Raw genomic sequence first — 21,396 nt, forward strand, 5'->3', positions numbered from 1 at the left:
AGATAAAAGTGTACAACAAGCATCAATGTTTCACCTGTCTGCTGTCGTTCTCTCGACAACCTTGTAGTTTGATGAGGGAGCCGGCTGTTCTGTCCACCACAGTCAGACACAAGTCCATGTGTTTGACTGACTTATCCTTGGTCAGGGCCCATTCCTTCACAAAAAGAAATGTAGATAAAATATGAGTATAAACATACAGTATCACAGATTTCACTTAATTTTTTAATCTACCTATAAAATAACCAAATATACAAACTAAAGAAACCATAAGTATTTAGTGAAAACAAAAACATTGACCAAAAAGTTTGCCTTAATTGTTTGTTGCTGCTGACTCATGAAACATTGGCGCTACAATGCCAAACATACAAGTGGAAATTTCAAATCTGTAGACATTTTAGCCGTTATTAAATTTCTTAAAATGCAGATCACATTGTGGCAAGTTTTAGATAATGTCCACATATGAAATGACAGCTATTAATTATGATTAATATGATACGAAAACAATCAAATCAAAAGATATAAAAGATATTCAATCAGTTTGGTTAAATCTGAGGTTTGCCATCTTTACACAATCAAAAACAGGAACACCGTCATTTTGTTACAGTATTTGCCACCATCTATGATTTGCATTTCACATTCAGAGTTTAACTTCTTAAAATGATAACAGCAGTGAAGTTGAGTGACTTCATATCAATAACTCTATTGAAGCATATCATACTCCACTCTATAATTACTTAACACCCACAGAGAGAAATGTGATCATACACCAAACATTGTCTCAAAACACGTGGTTTTACAAAACATATTGTCACTTTCATGTCTTTTTAACATCTTTGTTAGCTGTTGCAGCAAATTTCACTGCAAAGTTTAAAAAAACAAAAAAAGATAATTGAAAAAACAAAGTATGTGGCGAACATTGTCAAATGATAAACCAGACATGTCAGGCCAATGATCTGTAACATAGTGACCCTGGTTTTCTCCTGTTAGTCATCTACACCTGTCGTTCTATTTCAGGAATGACTTTTTGAGAACCTGCAGACATTAACACACTGCTGCTACATTCCTACGTCCTCACACACACTCACACATTTACACACGTCCTCCACATCCAGAGTGCTCCAAGAAACCTTCACTGCCTCTCAGAAAAAATGTTAAATTCTGTATGCAAGTTGAGACTTTAATACACATGCAAGTTTGCAGCTGCTGACCCTAATAAAAACCATTCAACTGTGTAAAAACCAGGGTTCACTAATTTTTGAATGAACTTGGTTAAAGCTAAAGATGTGACCTTGTGTGTAAAATCAAACCTAAATGAGTTCAATCCTTTGACATACCCCGGTGTGCTCTCACCACAAGTGCCACCACCTGCCACCCAGGTGTCTCTAGAGCAATGATTAGACAAGCTGACCTGTATAAGTCGTCGTGGTAACGCTACCTGGTTTCCCCCTGCATTGTGGCATTCATAGACGCCCACCACCCCATCAGCAAAATGACCCAGCGTGTCCAGACAGTTTCCCCCCTGCTGCAACGCTCCAAACGCTATATCCTGGTGATCTGGGACCCTGAAAACACACACACACACCACATAGTATAACCTTTACGTCATCATGTCTGAAATTATTACAATGCAGACATACATTTATATAATGTAAGTGACAAATTGCTAACCTGCCAAAATTTAATAATGTGCTTGAGTCATAATTGCTACTAAGGGTTAGTCATTAGTGTCACCACAGCTGCAGTCCATGTTTTCCCAAATGAATGTCTCATTACATAATATTATGTATTTTGTCATACAATGTTACCTCATATTACATAAACTGCTCTCATTTCCTTACCGCAGTTCAGGGTAGACATTCTCCAGGTACCATTTGAACGGCTTACAGCCTAATCTCTTCTTCATCTCCATACGACTCTGGATACTGAGAGAGAGAGAGAGAGAGAGACAGACTGAGAGAATAAGAGGGTTGATCTTGTGGTTCTCAATGTGTTTGATTTGATTGAATTATAGCCCTACACAGGCATCCTGTAAGGGCAGAGATTAGATGCCCGGGGCATGTCTGAGACAGCATCCTTTGGGGGAAAATAACTGCTGAGGCTGGCACTGGAGGGAGATACCAAGAGTTCCCACAAGGTCACACAATAAGCATTTCATTTTGAGCTACAAAGTATGACTATGAGAGGGCTTCTTGTTGTGCAGAGTTTTCTGGAAAAGTCTGAAAGTATGAAAAGCATGAAGCAGCAGAAAGCTATTATACAAATTTAAAAACGCCAAACACCAAAAACACTAAACTAATACATGGATCAAATAATACAATTAGAAACAAAATACAATTAAACAAAACCAGTAGGTTATGGTGTTCTTTACGTATAACTCCTACAACCCCAGCTAGGCCAGATGTTTCATTCCAAACACAAATGTCACAAGTGGAAAAGTCAAGAGATCACTGAAGTCACTAGGATTCATCCTTTGGGGAGCATGAACGTCTGTACAAAGTTTCATGGCAATCCATCTAATAGTTGTTGAGATATAAGTCTGGATGCTACATTAACTGACTACTAGTGACTAAAAACTCTGAAACTGTCCTGTCAAATATCCATTCACCCTTTTCATGGAGCTTTGCAATTAACTTGTGTTCACCATGTTCCTTCGTTTTGCCACATCCTGGTATATTTTAAAACTACTCCACTCAGCACATCAAATAATATTGCAGTCTTTTGATCGGTGCAAGTCAGGCACAGACATTTTAGCCTCTTTTGAGCCACATTAACTGCTTCATGTCACTTCAATAAAAAGGGATAAATGGCTCCTTTTACAGCTGACATACTGCTAATTGACAGTCCAATTAATATGCCTATTCATGTGGCTGCCTTTGTAGTATTCTGATTTGGCTACATTAAGCCATCCAACTCCTGTAGGGTTCACACTTACTTTCCGTAGGGGACGTTTCTCGCTGAGGGGACAGCAGCATAGTAGAAGTTTTTATACTCATCCATCCACACCTCTGCTGCTCTCCGTGTGTTCCTGAGGAAGAGGTAAGAGAAGGAAAATGTGTGTGTGGCACCAGACAGACAGAAACACACACTCTCTCCTGCTCTCATGTCTCAGTTTTTCATACATCTCTACAGCCATAAGAGGGCAGAGTTCCTCTGGGCAGACAGACAAATGTGAATGTGTGTTTATTTTTCCAGTTTCTGTATTCAGTGGTCAACAGTCTGCGTTGCCGACCAACGCAAAGTGTTGACATGATGCCCAGTGACATTTTGACAGATTTCCATTTTTTCTGATGATGTAACTGACTACTGTGTGTCAACTGGAGTCAGCGTAAAACACAACTTGTTCATGTGTGTTTTCTAGATTACTGAATTCAAACTGGTTTATACTGGTTGTACTGTGTATTTTGATTGATTTACTGTTGCTACCTATGGGCCATTATATTGCACTGTTTTATACACCTAGCGTTTGTCTTGTTAAGTAGGATTTAGCTGCATAATTGTATGAGGTATAATAATTAAACCTGTATCATTAGACAGGCCCAAAGTGATGGTCATAGAACAGCTAAAGAAGTTGAGATTATAACTCGTCTTATTCTGCTCTAGACTGATACAGAACTTGTACAATGTGAGTCTTTTAAGTGTCACTGTGGTGAGTTTAGGGAAAGCTGCCTTACGTGGTTTCATCAAGGACACTGGACAAATATCTGTCTTTTTCTTCTACCAAGCAGACAATGTGCTGGTCCGAGGCTCGTGTCAAGACACAAACCTAAAAAAAACCTACGACCATCAGTACTGGAATGTGTAGACCAGTGCAGGTAATTCAAAATTCAGATTCACTACAACTGAAGGTGACTCCAGGTGCTGTTTTAATATTGCAATAGTAGTTTAATATTCCAAGGTTCACTCCAGGATAACTTCATGCATGACATGTTTCTTTACTCTGGCAGAAGTCTGAAGTGAACTGGTGCAACCAGTCTGCCCTGTGCAGAAATATCTGTAGTTCATCTTGATCCACCTGCAATCCATCAACAGACAATGCACAGAAGGAATTTTATACGTGTCAAAAGAGGCTTTTCTTCATACTGATTGAAAGTTGGCCCTGTCTCAACATGTCCAGTATAACTTCTGGGAAATGATGCTCCCAGAGGAGCAACTATAATGTCATCCAAGCAGACAAAATAGGAGCTGTCTTGTAGCTCCCCGGGGTGACCACCTGCAGACAAAGGGAGGGTGTCTGGAGCTTTCTTCAGACTGAAGGGCAAAGTAATGAACTGAAGCGGCCCCAAAGCACGCATGAAGCTGTTCTGCATCGTTGAGGCTGATACACGAGAGCAGCACTGCGCCCATCAATTAATAAATTATGTCTTAAATTGTTGAGGAGGATTATGTCACCACTTAAGAGACTGTGTTCAGCTTTATGCAACTGACAAAAACATACTGGGAATGTGGACCAGAGGAGGCGCCTCAGATAAAATGGTCACATCCATAGCAACATGTCATAATAAGCTCTTATACTGTTTGATATAATGTTGACGTTCATACGTTTTCACAGGAGTCTATTCATACGACCCAGGCTCCATTTTTGAGGATCTAATTCATAGTTTGGAAGTATTAACCAAGTGGCAAGACAGTGAACCTTCGTTGTTCACTGTTGGATTAATTTGTACTTCATGAGCATCCCTGTTGGTCACATTCTTGCCTGCTACAGGCAGTAATAGTAGACTGCATTTGTCATTGAAAAGACATCACAACCATCTCAAAACAATGATGAGCTGATGACCCAGATACTTATTGGTCTATTATTCCCTACACTTCTTGTTTTTTCTTGTTTTCCCTCTGCTATGTACATCACTGGGAGGACCAGAGAAACCGCAGCCACTTTCAATTCCCTGTTATCTGTTTGTTGATCTACCCATAAGTTCTTAATCAGGGCCATGAGGGTTTGTCAGGCTTGTTGTTCCAGGAGTGGTTACTTGTGGTTGGAGTGTTTCAAAGCAGAGATCCATATCTTTCCATGTATCATGTTCCCCATTTACCGATGTTCAGTGATTATGTCGTCCCATTTATCAGCTCTCAGAACTGATCTTCTATATTTTAACATTGTTTTTTAATTGTCTGCGCTAGGCTTTAATCATGTAGCATGGGTTTAATTCTCAGAGCTGTGGTAAAACTCAATAATGTATGTTCCAGCGTTTACAACAGTGCTTGATGCAAGTGGCTTGAGTACCAAAATAACAGAAATCATTTCAGTATGAAGAGAAATGTGAGTGTTGCAGGGAGGGTGAGTAACCAACCCAAATGAAAAAAGATTATCAAAGAAAATCATTATTACAGTAAAAACATACCAAAATATAATTATTGGTTGAGATTTGCAATATTTTAAAACACTGATATTAGATTAGATGTCGCCTGCAGGGTTACGGTTATCATAATATTATGTTACAGCTAAAATGTTGAGAGAAGGTCCATTTAGTAGCTGTTCTGGAGTCTTTTATCATATCACATGATCTCCACCAGCAGATGGAGTTTGACCTATTGTCATGGAATTCAAAGAATAAAAAATTGAAGCATTTTGGGAAATTAGCTCTTTCTTACAGCGAGTTAGACGAGAAGACTGATACCACTCTCATATCTGTTTGTTTAATATGAAGCTACAGCCAGCAGCCAGTTAGCATAGCTGAGCACAAAAACTGGAAAAGTGAGAAACGGCTAGCCTGGCTCTGTTCAGAGGTAACAAAACCGTCCGATCATCTCATCGAACTCTCTGCAAGATGGTGAATAACCGCATTTCCCAAAATGTTGAACTTTTTGTTCAAGGACATCTCATGCATGTTGACTAAAAAGTTGAGATTCAAAGTTCATTCTTGACCTTGAAAATGGGCAAAAACAATCTCACCACATGGCCTATTTAGTAGCTGCTCTGGAGCTTTCAATCACATCACGTGATCTCCGAAAAAAATGGAAATTTCGACAATTACATGACAACTGGTCAAACTCCATCTGCAGCTAAATATCATGTGACAGCTACTAAATAGATCTTTGTCAACTGCTGTTTCCAGTGTCAAGAAGGAACTTCTAAACTTAAAGCTTAAACATCCTCTTTACCTGGTCTTAAAGATTGTACTGCAATGAAGTCACACCACTCAATTTAATAACTTGCTCTAGCTGAGAAAATCTTCCTGTATGTCTACCCCTACCTGGTCATCACATCCAATCATGATTAATTCTCAAAATTTAGTATGTAAATATTTTGTTGTTGTCGGTTATGCTACCCAAACATTAAGAACTAATAATGTCCTGAATGTCAATGTTATTAAAAGGAGGAGGTGCAGGATATCCAGGAGAGACAACACGAGTGGCAGGAACAGGACATCTGACTAAATAAATGTATGAGTGTGATGGGTGGACTCTTGGTGATTAATGAGTGTTCAACGGTCTGTGTGTGTTTGTTGTGTTACCTTGCAAACACAGTCCCGCTGCCCCCAGGGAAGGTGTATGGATGTTGCTTTCTGAAGACATGGCCAACTCTGCTGCACGGGATGATCTCCAGACTGCCACCACACTGCCACACACGAAACGAGATCTCTGAAACAAACAAACGCGCGCACACGCACGCACACACACACACACACACACACACACATACACACACATACACACACATACACACACATACACACACACACACACACACACACACACACACACACACACACACGCACGCACAGAGGTGATAAACACTTTGTTCCAACAAGCTGTTTCTATAAAAATATCACAGTTAATTAATGAAAGCAGAAAGATGTAAACGTTGATATTGTTAGATTCCCTCTCCACCATTGAATAAGTGTTGTCAAAATGAGCACACAAGTAAACCAATATCTGAATTGTCAACCCAGTTCTGAATCATTACACCTCCTAAAGAGAAGCATGAATCATTCAGTCCACTGTTTATTCTTAACGATTTCCAAAATGATTTCAAACAAAGGCAACAGGGAGACGCAGCTGTTATTATATCATTGTACTGTTTGCACATTATCTCTGTTTTCACTCAGTACAAACTTATTATCAAATTAACGCTCTCATTTCTCTAAGATAAACTGCACTCTGGAAGACTCTTTTACCCGGTTATGAAGGATTTTCTGTTAGTTGTCATATTCTTGGCGTGGAAACACAGATGATCTCATCACTAGATCACAGTGTGAGACGCATCCTTGGTGCTACTTTAGTATCTAATCTCATGGCAGGGTTTCATAAATGAGCAGAAATCTGTGGTTTTCTGAGCCTCATCACACAAACACACAAAAAATATGTCAGAAAGAAATTTCAAATATGTGCCTTTTTGAGACTAAAAGCATCTGGAAAAAAACTTGAGTCACCGTTTCACCTTCAGAGGCTGCTAGTCAGGGAGGAGGAAGGCAGAGATCAGATCATAACAGCAGCCAAACGTAATAATCGTTCATGTGTATAGTAGCTTTAGTTTCAGTTCAGTTTAGTCTTCAGTGTTTCCCACAAGTTGAGAAGTTACTTGTGGTGGTGGGTGGCATGGTGTGTGACGGACCGGATCAGTAATAAAAAATAGTCAAACAAAAGTTTATGAATAACAAAGTTACAGAGTTCTTTGTAGGAGAATACAAAAAATTAAAAAACACTCAAGGTCCTCTTATTGGGAACATTTATAGAGCTTTCGCCCACGTCTTTCGGCCTTCATCAGTGGATGGAGTTTTTTCATACAGCTGATGTCTGTTTCTGGTTCACTGAGCCTCTTGTTCAGGGTCCTTGCTGTTTCACTGATGTAGTCTTCCTCACAGTTGTCACATGTGATGTAATGATGATGTCATACACCACTGCAGTCTTCCTCTCAGGAGGGTCCTGTCTTCAGAGTACCAGTAGTGATGTTAAGGTGTTGAATAGTTTGTGGTAAGTGCTGACTCCTTGAGACTTGAAGACTCTGCTTAGATGTTTTGACAGTTCAGCCATGACAGAGAGTCCCACTGTAGCCTCGGTTCCTCCGCAAGATCTTTCCTCAGGGACTAAGAAACTTTTGAAGAACTCAGTTCCTTGACCTGCGTTTCCACCGTTGGGACCAGGGTCTAAATGAAGTTCTAGGGAGATTGTTTTACCCCGCAAAAAGTCCCTGCTGGAGGGGTAGTACTTTTCAAAAATACAGGAACTTTGGGGGCGGGGTTTGCAGGGATAACCATCACTGATTGGTCAAACACAACCAGCTGCTTCAACTTTTGTATCGTTTAATTCAGAATCAGAATCATTTTTATTGGCCAAGTATGTTTACACATTCCTGAGCTGGTGCAGGAAGTACATCCTCTGCTGGGCCATTTTTGATGACTGTGTTGATGTCGGACTCCCACTTGAGGTCCTGGGAGATTGTAGATCCCAGAAACCTGAAAGATCGCACAGCCAACACAGTGCTGTTGTGGATTCACAAAACAAGGAAGTGCTCTAGTATCGATTTAGGACCAGTTTAGGATGAGGGGACATTTCTCTTCTTTTGATAATGTTAAAAGTAAAGTTAGACTTTGTTGTCAGCTTCCCGACTCGTTTTAAAAAAGATGAGAGAAAAAGAGAGTGAGCGAGCTGACAGCATGAGTGAGAGAGAGAGACAGTGCAGCAATGGTCGAGCGAGGGGAGGGAGCAGCGGTAGCGAGAACAAAGCCCGTGAACGAGAGAGATAAAACATTATTTTCTGACACTCGATAGATGATTTACTCTGGAAACAGACGCTCTTAGTTTCCTTTTCCTCCTCTGCATTTCTCCTTTTCATTCATTCAATACACCCAACTAATGCAGCAGTTAATACAAAGAAAACAGGACAAATCTGTGTTTTGAATTTGGATTTGATCTACCTGGGCGGGTCTTAATCTACCTGGGTGGGCCGCCCAAGAAGCGACTGTATGGGAAACACTGGTCTCCCATTACTGTGTAATACTTAAATCTCCTAAACACCATCATCAGTCTACTGTGATTCTACTGAATTTGCATCTGTACAGTTGCAACACTCACCCAGGTTTTCTCCACCCCATACATCCATCATCATGTCATACTTCCCCAGCTGCTCAAAGTAGTCCTTATCCATGACAAATAAACCTCCTGCTATCATAGGAGTCCTGGAGGGGCAGAAAAAAGAGGGAGATTAGTGGTTGCTGGTGTGTCAGTTGTGTATAAACACTTGTGTGAACGTGTAAGGGGCTTTGTCTTAGAGTGTGAGTGTCTTACTTTATGGGGGCGATGGGGTTGCCTTGTCTGGCTCGTCTCTGGTCCAGAGTCATATAGTCCCATTTAAACACCAAATTCCAGTCAAAACCTACACACACACACACACACCGAACACAAAAAACCATCATCATGACTATTAGTTGGGATTAAGAACACTGTTGTTATATAATTACATAGAGCAGGATTACAGTATATTAGTGAACTGCATACATCTGTAGTTGCCTGATTTTACATGTCAGTATGTGTTCATGTGTCAGCAGAGAGAGGACTCTCTATATGTAATTTATGGACATTGCCTCTTTTCACATCTGTTTTTTAAACCTTTTACTGTTTTCATTATTATAAATATGCTCTGCCACTTTACTGACCACTGGTCATTGTTTTCTATTATTTTAGGAATAGTGTAAATGCTATGTACTGTGGTACAATAGTGTATTATGTATGAATCTATCCTGTGTTCTTGTGTCTGTACATATGGAGATTATGTACCAATATTGTGTGTGCTTTATTTTTCTATATGTAGCTGTGTGTAACACTTGACCGGACAAATTTCCCCTTGGGAACAATAAAGTATATCTTATCTTACCTTAACATAGTAAAATAAATGTATACAAGTAGTACAAGAATATATAACCACATAGTAAAGTGAAATGTACATATATAAATAGTAAATATTAAATGTAGAAAAATATACATGTAGAATAAAGGCAGAGTCAAAGTATAAATGGCTGAGCAATGCATGAATGAATGCAGCATATCAGATACCATTATGTAAATTACAAGCAATGTAAAAGACTGTACAGAGAGCTTCATCATACACTATTACACACTACTCATCTGCACAGTACTAAATACAATTTTGGCAATTATCATACCATTAATATACTTAATAGTTTTGTACTAACAGGAACAGACAGACGTCAGTCAGACTGGATCTGAAACGCAGCTGCTAGTTTCAAATTTAGAAAATCAGAATCAGGTTTGCATTTACAAGGAAATTGCCTCGGTGCTATGGTGCATGACAACCAAATATGCAAAGTAAGAGAAAGTACAAGTACCACAAGTCAAGTAATCATAAATCATATGAAACAGAAATTTACAATTAAAATATGCAAAATATATTCTAACCTGAAAAAAGCTGTTAGATTTTAAAATAAAGATAATTTACATATATTGGAAATATGCAAATGTTCATACTGCAAACAGTGTGTGCAGTATGCAAATGTACAAATAATACATAAAGAATTGCATTAATGTAACATGCCGTGTAAAATTTAATGAAGTTAAAGAGAAAGTAAAATGTTAAACCAAAGATTGAATTACTTATTTTTGGTTTTCAGACATGCTGCTGGAGCCACCTCACTTCAGTCCAGTTTGTTTCAATTCTTTCCAGATGTGAGCAGCTCCGTCATTTCAACATCACACCCAACAACTGAACAAGTGAATTTACAACATATGGTACACTGACATACTGGAGTTTACTTTGTCTCTTATTCAGCAGGAAAATACAACATACTCAAAAGCAAGTTAGAATCTGTAAGTGAGAGACAAGTTTATGTCCAGTCAGCTGACGGTGTTCAATACATAATTAGCATGATTAAGTGTCTTGTGTGTGTAAAAACACTCAAGTTAAAACTGTTTATGAAGCACTCTGGATGCTGAAACAACAGGTATCAGTGCTGCTAGAAACCTGTCATTGAAAGCATTACACACAGCCTTGTTACCACTAAACTCACTGAATTACACAGGATTTTGTGTGTGTGTTTGTTCATTTCTCTCTCTGCTTGTGTACCGTACCTCCTTTCAGATCAGCCGAGGCTCCTACGTACTGGAAGTTGTCCATGTTGATGACATCAATTATAGGAGAAACTACTCTGGTCTTATCCTGAAAAACAAAAATAATTCATTAGAACTTTTCAGACAAACTCTAAGGTGCCAAAATCAGAAATAGCCAAGAATGAGGCTCATGAAAAATATTCATGAGCCTCACAAGTCGTGTCAAAAGGGACGAAAATAAGCAGAGCTACAGACCGCTCTGAGTTCTTAAGCATGTTTTGTGGGACATCAGAGTGAAGTAAATATTCCCCTTGACGCCAGTGATTCATACATCTAGTTTAAATTCTTCATTTGGTTTATCACTGTGTTTATAAAGTAAATGACAGCAGAGCAGCCAGTTTTTTTCCAAATCAAACCCTTAAACACAAAGACAGGGCCACAACAGTTTAGAGAAAGGATTGCTCAAGTGGCTGCAATGACAATTACAGAAACAAGCTCCCAGATACTGAGTTTATATCTCAGGCTGAGACATTTTGATACGACACACACACTGATCTTTTCTGTACGGGGTGTTTTATTATTTAGCAGTGCAACCAGAGCAAAGTCAACTACTCTGAAGGCAAAATGTTTTAAAATTTGGCTCCAGGCATTTATTAACATGGGAATGACAAAAAGAAAAAAAAAACACTTTTGGGAGGATCAAATGCAGAATCGGGGGAATTTTCAGTCAGATCAGATAAATATTTAAAGCACAACCTCCATTTTACATGCAGTATTCCACTTCAGATTAAGATTTTATTCAACCAAGAAGTTCCTTCTGAAGTCATTACTAAAAGGCTTCACTCTAAATACAAATAGACTGTAAATCTATAATGAAGCTGTTTATGTTTATTCTGTTTAAGGTTTTTAAGATTTTCCTTTTGCAGCTCTCTGTGGTACAGACAGAAGGAAACATAAATCTGTGAAAACTTAGACTTTTTAAAACTGAATGTCTTGGATTGACAACTGTATTTTAATAAAAACTGTTTTGTCATGACTGTAAAAAGACCCAAACCATCTTGTCACCTAAAAAAGTGATTACATCTTTATTTCTTTCCAGAAATAACTTAAAAGTAATACCACATTAGAGCAAGTACTGATCTACTGCTACTGGTTTATATACTTACATTTCCAGCTACAAAGAATGCATTTCTACATCTATCACAATGTTCTTCTACTGAGAGTGAGAGTCCAAACATTCCTGTTTTATTGAAGCCACATCATGTGCTCCTTGTTTTTCATATGCGTGTTAACTAGACACTGACTGCCAGCCAGCTCCAGGGGTGCCTCGCTGACCTCTGACCTCTGAGTGAAGGAGGACAGGGAAAAAAAAACAAAGTTTCCACAGATATAAATCACCAAACTGTGTCCCTATTATGAGGCCATTTTAAGCACTGCGATGAGGTAGATTTTTAAAATAATGCGATACAGTAAGGGAACAATCCACCAGGAAAACTGTTTCATTGTGTTATTGGCGTTTCTAGGACATTTAATGGTTGGGTCAGTGTATTTTTCTTAGTGCTGCAGAAAACACAACAACAGCTGAAGACTGTTAGCATGTGTTTTTTTTCCCTTAAGCATCACTTTTAAAAGAAGCTGGGCAATTTTTTTATTTTATTTCTAACAGTCTTTAAAGAACAAAAGAGGTCAAACCAGAGTGACTTCACTGACTGGAGAGCTGCTCTTCAGTGTGTGTGTTGGTGTTTAGACTTATAGTACTATGTTCTTAAACCATTGAGCTGAACCAACCTCTTATGTCTCTCTTTACATCCTAAAGGTGCTGTAAACCTGAATTTTGCTTCACTCCAGGTCATGACAATATACTGTATTAATGTATGAAGGTGTGTTTGTGTTCTGTGTATTTCTACGTGTGTGTGTGTGTGTGTGTGTGTGTGTGTACCTCTGCCACTCTCTCCAGTAGCGGCTCTAGCCAGTGGTCATTACATTCACAGTGGGAGTCCAGGAAGGTGAGGACCGGCGCGGTGGCAGCATCTGCACCGCGAACCCTTGAACGCATCAGACCTGAGGAAAAAAACATCAGTTACAAAAACCACCAAATCAACATCCACCGTCCTGCTGCAAAACAGAAAGATTTCATCCCGTATCAGAAACAAGGGATAATATCAGTGAGATGATTTTTTGGGGATTAAAATGATATAAAACTTTCTTCTTCTTCCTCTAATTACCTTCCCTGCGGTCGTTTCTCAACACGCGCACTTTCTCAATCTTCCCCAGCAGCGCTCCGTCCTCCGCTAGAAAGCACACAGGAAACAGGTGTCACACTAATGATACACACATTACATAAGCATTTACACTCCTACTTTTGATTTTTGTAGTGTAAAATGTGCTTTCGTGCGTTACTCACGGTTATCACTGTAGTCATCAACCAAAATGATCTCTCTGACCAGGTGAGGAGGACTTTTTTTCAAGACACTGAACCAAGAGAAACACGGAGATATTGGGGAGATGAAAGGTGCAAAAAAAAAAAATAGATAAATAAAACGTGATAAAAAAGCTGATGGTGAGATCAAAATAGAAAAGTTTTTTGGAGTGGACAGAACACACCATTCACCTACCTGACCACAGTCCGCAGCAGAGCAGAGCGAGCTTCATTGTGGAAGGTGATGACCACACTGGAAGCTGGCAGGTCTGACTTCCACTGTTTGTGTCTGCAACTATACACACACACACACACACACAAAAAAAAAGCCCGCCGACACAAATTAGGAATAAAATGCCAAGAAAAATACAAAAATGCTTACACACATGCACAAAAACTCCTTCTGGTATAAGCGAACAGCTGAACGTACGAGCCAAGCTGTGAGCTGGAACCGCTCCCTAAACAGATTCTGAATACATGAACACGATAAATAGGATTCAGTACACACTGACACTATGTTACATACACACACTCACACACACACTCACACACACACACGGTAATGCTCTGCTGAAGCTGGGATTGACAGTGGGTTTTGCAGCCCGCAGGGCAAAATCTCTTGAGATTGTGTGTGTGTGTGTGTGTGTGTGTGTGTGTGTGTGTGTGTGGGTCTCCAACAGAGACAAATCCTGCCCGACTTAAAAGTCAGGAACATGGGTGATAGGACATGGGAGAAGAGTGACAAGACGAGGAGGGGAGGACAAGGAGGATTGAGCCAAGGAGAGGATAAAGAGGAGAAAATGGGGCATTCACCAATGTAGTACAAACTCCTTCCCACCTACATCTTGTCACATCTGACCATAAGACTACAACCATCTGTCAGATCCTTCACACTGTATATGAGATGTATGTTCTAAACAGACCTGAAACAATTTAACCTGACGCACCAGATGGTTTGTAACACAGAACCATCTGAGACGTCGTCCAGGAAACTGTTTGGAAAAGGGCAGGAACTTTCAAAAAATACTTGGCAGGTGATTGGATGAACCATCTGTCAATCATCATCTATCACCGTCTTACCGTGTGAGGCAGCTGGATTTGTGAGATCATGAGATCATGTAAAAATCCTCATAGTATGCTGACTGATCTGAACAACCGATGGTTCGGAAACGAGCGCATAACTTGAACCCTGACAAGGTGGATTCTTGCATGATCTCGCGAATCCAGTTGCCTTCCAAGGTAAGCAACGATTAATTCATTAATTGATTTGATTTCCAGCTCCTTAAACGTGAATAATTAATTGAGAAAATAAAAGACAGATTAATTCATAATGAAAATAATTGTCAGTTGCAGCCTTAGTACCATATGTATGTGCAGTTGGAAGAATCCAAAATTCTGTGTACAAAAATGAACCTTCACCAAACTTTAAGAGACTCTGCCAACAGTTTTTTCCAGCTTGTCTGTCATGGTTTACACACACCAGATGTACAGTATTTACTGTGTATGTACAGCATGTAAAGTACAAACTGAAGATGAAGTTCAATATGTCTGAATTGTCTGTGTGCTTGATGTATGAGGTCTTTTTGACTGTCAGAGCAGGACTGGTCTCTCAAACCCTGGAAACAATGTGTGGTCAATATGCAGCTGCATCAATCTTCAGTTGACATCTTCCAGTATGTTTATTGTACTGACAAAAAAAAGAATTGTGTATTATAGTAGTATAAGTTCTTTTGATCCTGTGTTGAAAGCACTGGTGAAACGGCCATGGCTTGAAGAAATTCAACCAGGCTCTTTTTATCCTTCTACAATCAGCGCTGCTCCACTCTGGGCAAATGACACATCGCTACCAAATCAATAGGAGACACATCCATGCTCTGTTAGTAGGCTAATGGCTCTAGCTGTCTAAGTTAGGTCGATACCTCAGTGAGGCCAGATCACTGCCTTTATAAAAATAGTCTTTGATTCACACAGTATGTATTGAGAGAGATTCTGCTGGAATAAAACCACAGAACGAATGGAGAAGTTGTTGTAAGATGACAGTGTTGGCAGCGGTTTCACTTCTTTGTGTGTCGAATTTATTTACATCTAAACTCAGAATGGGCTATAAAAGAACACATGTATTACAGTATGCTAGATACTGAAAACACTGAAGTGATCAGCATTTATTTGCCAGAAAGACCAAAAAAGCTACAATGTGATAACAGCGGGTGTGTAAGTGTATCCAAACATTATATCAAATTTATTTTTATTTATTTATTAAGTTCATTTATTTATTAAAATAATAATTCATTATTTTAATTTTAAAAAATACTTTACCACCCCCCACCAAAAAAAGGGAACACTCCACAATGTTCCTGTCTGTCTCTATAGCAGGTTGTTGCGCAGCTGGAAAACAATGAGGATGTGTTCCTTTCACTTGGTATGAAAATAGTATCACTCTGTTGTCTGAGAACAGGTTCAGTGTGTTTTGCGCAGCCTTGTTGGCTCGACAGGCAAGAACAGTCACCACCATCTCTCGCTTGAAACCAGTCAGCAGTCAAACAGACAACATGCCGCAGGAATCACACTGCTAATCTCCACACAGACAGTTTGACAAACACATACAAGACACACACACACACACGTGAAACCTTTAACGCTTCTCATTGTTTAGCTGTAGGCCTCAATGTTATAACGTTTGTCCAGAATAGTTCATTCAAGGTATTTCTGCTTTGTTAAAGATATCAGAGCAGAGTGACAAGAGAGCAGGAGCTGTGACATCTAACAAGACTCTCTGCTCAATGAAAAACCTGCTCACTGCCAACTTCTTTAAACCTAAACGATTTCAATTAAAATTTTACAACATCTGTGATTGCATCGAGGATTAAAATAGGCAGTTTATTTTTTGCGTATGACCAATATCCTGTACATTAATTAAGGAGGCGACAAGCGAATCTGGCAGACGAAACAATCAACTGTTTTAAAACATAATATTATATTAAAGGGATCCACCCGACTTGTGCCTTTATTTATTTTTGTCCCCTCATCCATGTAACAAGCGGAACAATAAACAGCCATTATCAGGGGTTTGTGTTATGAATGGGGTAGACAGTGCCCAATGTGTATCTGCTCTGCTGCTACTTCCTGGTGTCATCTGATAGATCACAATAGAGGGAGTTTCCGGGAGATCTTATCCGTTCCAATTAGTCAAACAGACTGACAACAAAGGACAGCGTGCACACACACACGCGCGCACACACACACACACAATCCCTGCAATCATACGTGCAGTAAAAGAGGTTGATGGGGAGTGTAAAGATACATACTGGTCATGTCTTGTGTCGGGCACAGCTCGGTCCATACGAAGTTTGTCGCTCTCCACCTGGTTGAACTTGTTCCTGGCGTACGGGTCCTGACCTGGTCGAACCACCGTGGCTCCAACGTACAGATCCTGGTCAAAATCCTGCCAGCGTACCTTACCTGTCCACACACACACACACACACACACACACACACACACACACACACACACACACACACACACACACACATTAAGCATCAGCCGTACAGCCAATAAACTTCCAAGGGAGTTGAGAGGATACACTATTCATTGCCATCTTTGTTTGTGTAATTTGCTGCATTTGTGGTTTTACCAGGATGTTGTGGTGGAAAAATGGAGGAAAGGCTCAAAAATGTTCACAAATTCCAGATATTTCAAAACTTTTAATTAAATCCAGCCACCATGAACAAAACATGGTATTCTGGGAAAAGAAAGCACAGTTTTGGGTGAACAAAAACACACTGCTGCTCCTCAAGTTGACAATTTACAGCTTTGATTTATCCACATTTTTTTTGCTTAATTCTTTTTAGCTAATTATGATGGTGAGAAACACAACAAAACAGAATTCCCACTTCCTCTGAATGTTTTAAACTTTCAGACCCTGTTGAAAACAAATAGTATCTGTGGGTTTTAATTTAAAAAAAAAAAAAGTTATTTTCGATGCGACACCCTGGTGATGTTAAATAAACACAGCATATCCAAAAACAATAAAAAAGCCACGACCAAAGACGACGTTTCAAACCTTCAAGAAGCCTGAAAATGTGTCTGAGCAGTGAACGGGATTATACATCAGTGGGAATATAAAGTGTGGGCAGCAGCCTGGCTGATGCAAGAACCATTCACTGACGGGGAAGGAAAACTCACTGCTTCGAGCTGCTGCTTGACAAGGCGGCAACATGGCACTGAGGAAAGCTGACATGAAATTTATGCTTCTTGTGAGCAGAAATATTATGCAGAACAAAATTCAGGAGACACGATGGGAGCAGTTTGGCAAAGCTAGAAAACACAAAAGAGCATTTATTATGCAGCACAGTGAGTTTAAGTAATTTACTGCGGCTGAGAATACAAGTTTGGAAAACATATTTTTTTGAACGACACATTATCAAACCTGCACACACACACTCACACACACACACATTGTGTCTGTCTGACCAGATTACTGTGATCATTGCGCACTAAACAGAGAAAGTTGTCATGTTTAATTTCACAGTTTATCACTGACTACTGAGACACGCACACATATAAATAATAATGCAACTAATTAGACGGGTGCAGCTGCTATGCTAATGACTTGTGTTAAACATATGGCAGTGTGAGATTACACTATCTCTCAGTATGGAGGAGTGTGTGCATGACAGGCAGACGCAGAAAGACAGACACAAAGACAGAGAGAGAGAGAGAAACGGAGCCTGACAAGGAGTGTGTGTGTGTGTGTGTGTGTCTCTACGCTGACAGCATGTGAATGTGTCTGGCATGCTAATTAGCTGAAACTCACAATGATCTGCCTGCGTCTCTATAACAGCGCCTCCGAGACGCTGCTGCATGTGTCAGAGTGTGTGATGTCCTTGCTGATATCTGTGTTTAGTGGCAGCGAGTAATTAATGTAGTGAAATTAATGTTTCAGCTTCTCACTTTGCGAGTCTTAAGCTCAGTCTTCGACTCTTCGGTGATGAAAATAAATCTTTATTAGAGAGTTTTTCTTTCAGTCTTCCTGCTTTCTTTCAATGCTGAACCACTCAGAGCAGATTAAGTGTCCACTTCCTCACAGGGATTACTCATTCATTTGACATTTCTCCAATACTACTCCGAGGGCACTTTAGCAGGTACACCCATCTAGTCCCAGCAAGTGGTTTGCTGCTTTGAGTCTATGCTGGTAAACGGTGTGGTCTACTGGTTGCCCATTACGTCGGTTTCATTAGTTTTCACTTTCCCTCGGCCTCTCGTCACTGAGCTGTTTCCACCCACAGCTGCTGACGAGTTGCTTTTACTTGCTGTAACATTTTCTGGAAATCCCTTGACGCTGTCGTGTTTCCCACTGATGGTATCTGGCAGGACTCGCACGCCGTACCGTTCCCTCGATCTGTACTGAACCGTGAACTCTCCGCCTACCAGCTCAGAGGACACCATCGCTGAGTGTGAACACACACACACATACACGTCTTACTCAGTTCACTGCCTGAAAGTGATCCAATTACAACCTAAAAGTAGATGCATTCGAATTTAACTTATGATGCAGAGTTTTTGGATTTGATAAATCAAACTACAGAAACTATTTTGATAATCAACTATTTCGATCATTTAAGTCATTTTTCAAGCAAACATGTCAAACATTCCCTTGTTCAAGTGTCTCAAATTTGAGAATTTGTAGCTTTTTTCTAAAAATCTTTAAGTTTTGGACTGTTGGTCAGACAAAACAAGCAATCTGAAGACACTTTGTGCTTCAGTGAATTATAATGCCCATTTTTCATTATGTACTGACCTTTCATAGAATAAATGATTATTGATTAATAAAGAAAATTATCAGCAGATTACATAATCGATGATGAAAACAATCATTAGTTGCATCCCTGAACACACATTACAGCAGCCTTTTGTAACCGCATGTGATGATCTTTATGTCTTTCTTTTATATCTTTATATCAAAGTCAGCTGAACTGTCGTCACAAGACCCAAGTGTGGAACAGTCCTACCTCAATACTCTGATGAAGACTGTGAGATGTGACTGAAAGCCCCAGAAAAAAAAGCTAGTAATTCATTTTCTTAAACTACTGTTTCTCAAATGACATTTTATATAAAATCTTTGGAAATAGATGAGGATGTTTACCAGAGACGTCAAGATTGCTCACGTGTGTAAAAATGTGTGTATGAGTGTGAAATACAGTGTGAGTTTGAAGTAATAATCATGTTCTGTCAACCTGTCATAAATAAATATAACATTAAAAACTTTAAAAAGACCCTGGAAGATGCCAAAAAGCATAACTCCATCAATGTCTCAAATAATAACTGTAATAAGTTTACTTGGTGCATTAACATGTTTTACACTTTAATTAGGTGTCATCTTTTTGCTCCTTCAAGACTGTCTGAATGGCTTTAAGCAGAACAGTCACATAAACCAGAAGTAAACACTTAATCTTGTGACTATTCAAATTTAGCAAAGCATTCATACACCTCCGACAACCTGACCTCTGCCTCCTTCACTCTCTCTGCTCTCAGCATTCTTTCATCACTTTATCATCCATATTTTCTATCCTTTACTTCCCCCCCTCCCGTCTCTGTCTTCTCTCCATCTCCCTTTTCAACACTTTCTCAACACTTTTCTCATGTCTCTGCCTCCCTCTTCTCTCCTCTCCTCCCTTCTCTCTCTGCCTCCTCTTATGCATGTGTGTGTGTGTTGTGTTTGTGAGTAATGTTGTGATACACTGCCATCGAGTGTAAAGTCACCCTGAAGTTGAAATTCCCCCACTTCAACATTCAAATTGGATTCCATTTCCAGTGCCGGATCAGATAAGAGAGTGTGTGTTCAGCGTTCGCTAGGTCAGGAGTTTGTGAAGGAAGGGGGGCCGCCTTGAGCGAGGCTGAGGATGAGAGCTGAATGAGAAATGGCTGCTCAGATTCTCTCTCTGCTGCGTCTTTCCATCTCCTCTTTACTGTTGGACTCTTAAACAATCTTTCTCAAAAGTGTGGGTGGGGACGCATAGTTGGGTTTGCGGGAAGATTGAAAATGGATTTTTAAGTGTTGCGCTGCTGGCTTTATTGAATTGTCCCCTGTGTCTCTGGTTATTTAAACATTTAAACATGTGAAGGTTAAAGAGGTCAAGGATGTTCATGTTCTCTTGGTCTTAAACGCTAAAAATGTGCCTCAGTGTTACCACATTTAAAGAGGGAAATAGTTTTGGTTGTGAGAACGTGATGTGGTGTACAGTTTTGTTGCTTTGCCATGCATACGCTTTACAGCTGAGATGTATTCATCCTGTGTTTTCCTTTAGTTAAATCACAAACAATGAGATATTAGACTTTCTTCAGATCCTGAGGGAGATCCCGGCTGTGAATATGACAAAAGATCGACCGCATACCAGTCTCTACTGTATAAAAAAGGCTTTTTAACTTTTGTAACTGTAACTGAAAACCTTGACTTTTTTAAGAATTCATTGCCTTTTTTTGTGGACATTGATTGCTTACTCATGCATCAAGAGCGCTGGTTTTGCGTTACATTGTTGTCAGATCTGAGAAGTGCCTCCTTATTTGTTTTTCATTGAAATAAAAAAGAAAGATAGCTTGGTTTACAATACTTTAAGTTATTTAAAATATTCTATCCCTCTCCGTCTCCATTCCCAACATTAATGTCTCCATATAATCAGGGTGTGGTTGTGGTGCATGATGGGTAGTGAAGTTTCCTACCTGGTGGCAGAGTCTCCAGGCTGTTAGCCTTGTCGTCAGAGTTGTGAGCTTTGTTTCTACTGGATGAGTCACTGGAGCCCCAATCATCCTGAAAGAAACAAAACACACACACATCAACCTGAAACCCAACAAACAGGGTGAGTAGACTGTATGAACAACGTCAGAAACAAAAGGTGAAATCTATTATTAACTGAAGAAATTAGTCATTATACAGTCCTTGAATCATCACACATTATAAATACAGCCTGATCGGCAC

General features: G+C 39.7%; 1 protein-coding gene across 5 annotated transcripts in view; it reads right to left on the reverse strand.

Moving 5' to 3' along the window:
- Positions 1 to 21,396, reverse strand: part of galnt2 (UDP-N-acetyl-alpha-D-galactosamine:polypeptide N-acetylgalactosaminyltransferase 2) — a 59,744-nt gene that overhangs the window by 4,506 nt on the left and 33,842 nt on the right. For 2 of the 5 annotated variants that reach the window (XM_042408869.1, XM_042408886.1), the window contains 14 exons: positions 21,141 to 21,228; positions 16,729 to 16,882; positions 13,620 to 13,718; positions 13,409 to 13,476; positions 13,230 to 13,295; positions 12,944 to 13,065; positions 11,026 to 11,113; positions 9,229 to 9,316; positions 9,016 to 9,119; positions 6,456 to 6,582; positions 2,933 to 3,025; positions 1,839 to 1,922; positions 1,436 to 1,562; positions 35 to 154 (listed from right to left, as the gene is read on the reverse strand). In XM_042408869.1, coding sequence (XP_042264803.1) covers positions 35 to 154; positions 1,436 to 1,562; positions 1,839 to 1,922; positions 2,933 to 3,025; positions 6,456 to 6,582; positions 9,016 to 9,119; positions 9,229 to 9,316; positions 11,026 to 11,113; positions 12,944 to 13,065; positions 13,230 to 13,295; positions 13,409 to 13,476; positions 13,620 to 13,718; positions 16,729 to 16,882; positions 21,141 to 21,228 — 1,428 coding nt within the window. Of the gene's footprint in view, positions 1 to 34; positions 155 to 1,408; positions 1,563 to 1,838; positions 1,923 to 2,932; positions 3,026 to 6,455; positions 6,583 to 9,015; positions 9,120 to 9,228; positions 9,317 to 11,025; positions 11,114 to 12,943; positions 13,066 to 13,229; positions 13,296 to 13,408; positions 13,477 to 13,619; positions 13,719 to 16,728; positions 16,883 to 18,374; positions 18,872 to 21,140; positions 21,230 to 21,396 lie in introns of those variants that run through there. The other 3 variants (XM_042408859.1, XM_042408877.1, XM_042408894.1) reach the window with 2 other exon arrangements.

Source organism: Thunnus maccoyii, chromosome 1 (genome assembly GCF_910596095.1).
Source record: "Thunnus maccoyii chromosome 1, fThuMac1.1, whole genome shotgun sequence".
NCBI lineage: Eukaryota > Metazoa > Chordata > Actinopteri > Scombriformes > Scombridae > Thunnus > Thunnus maccoyii.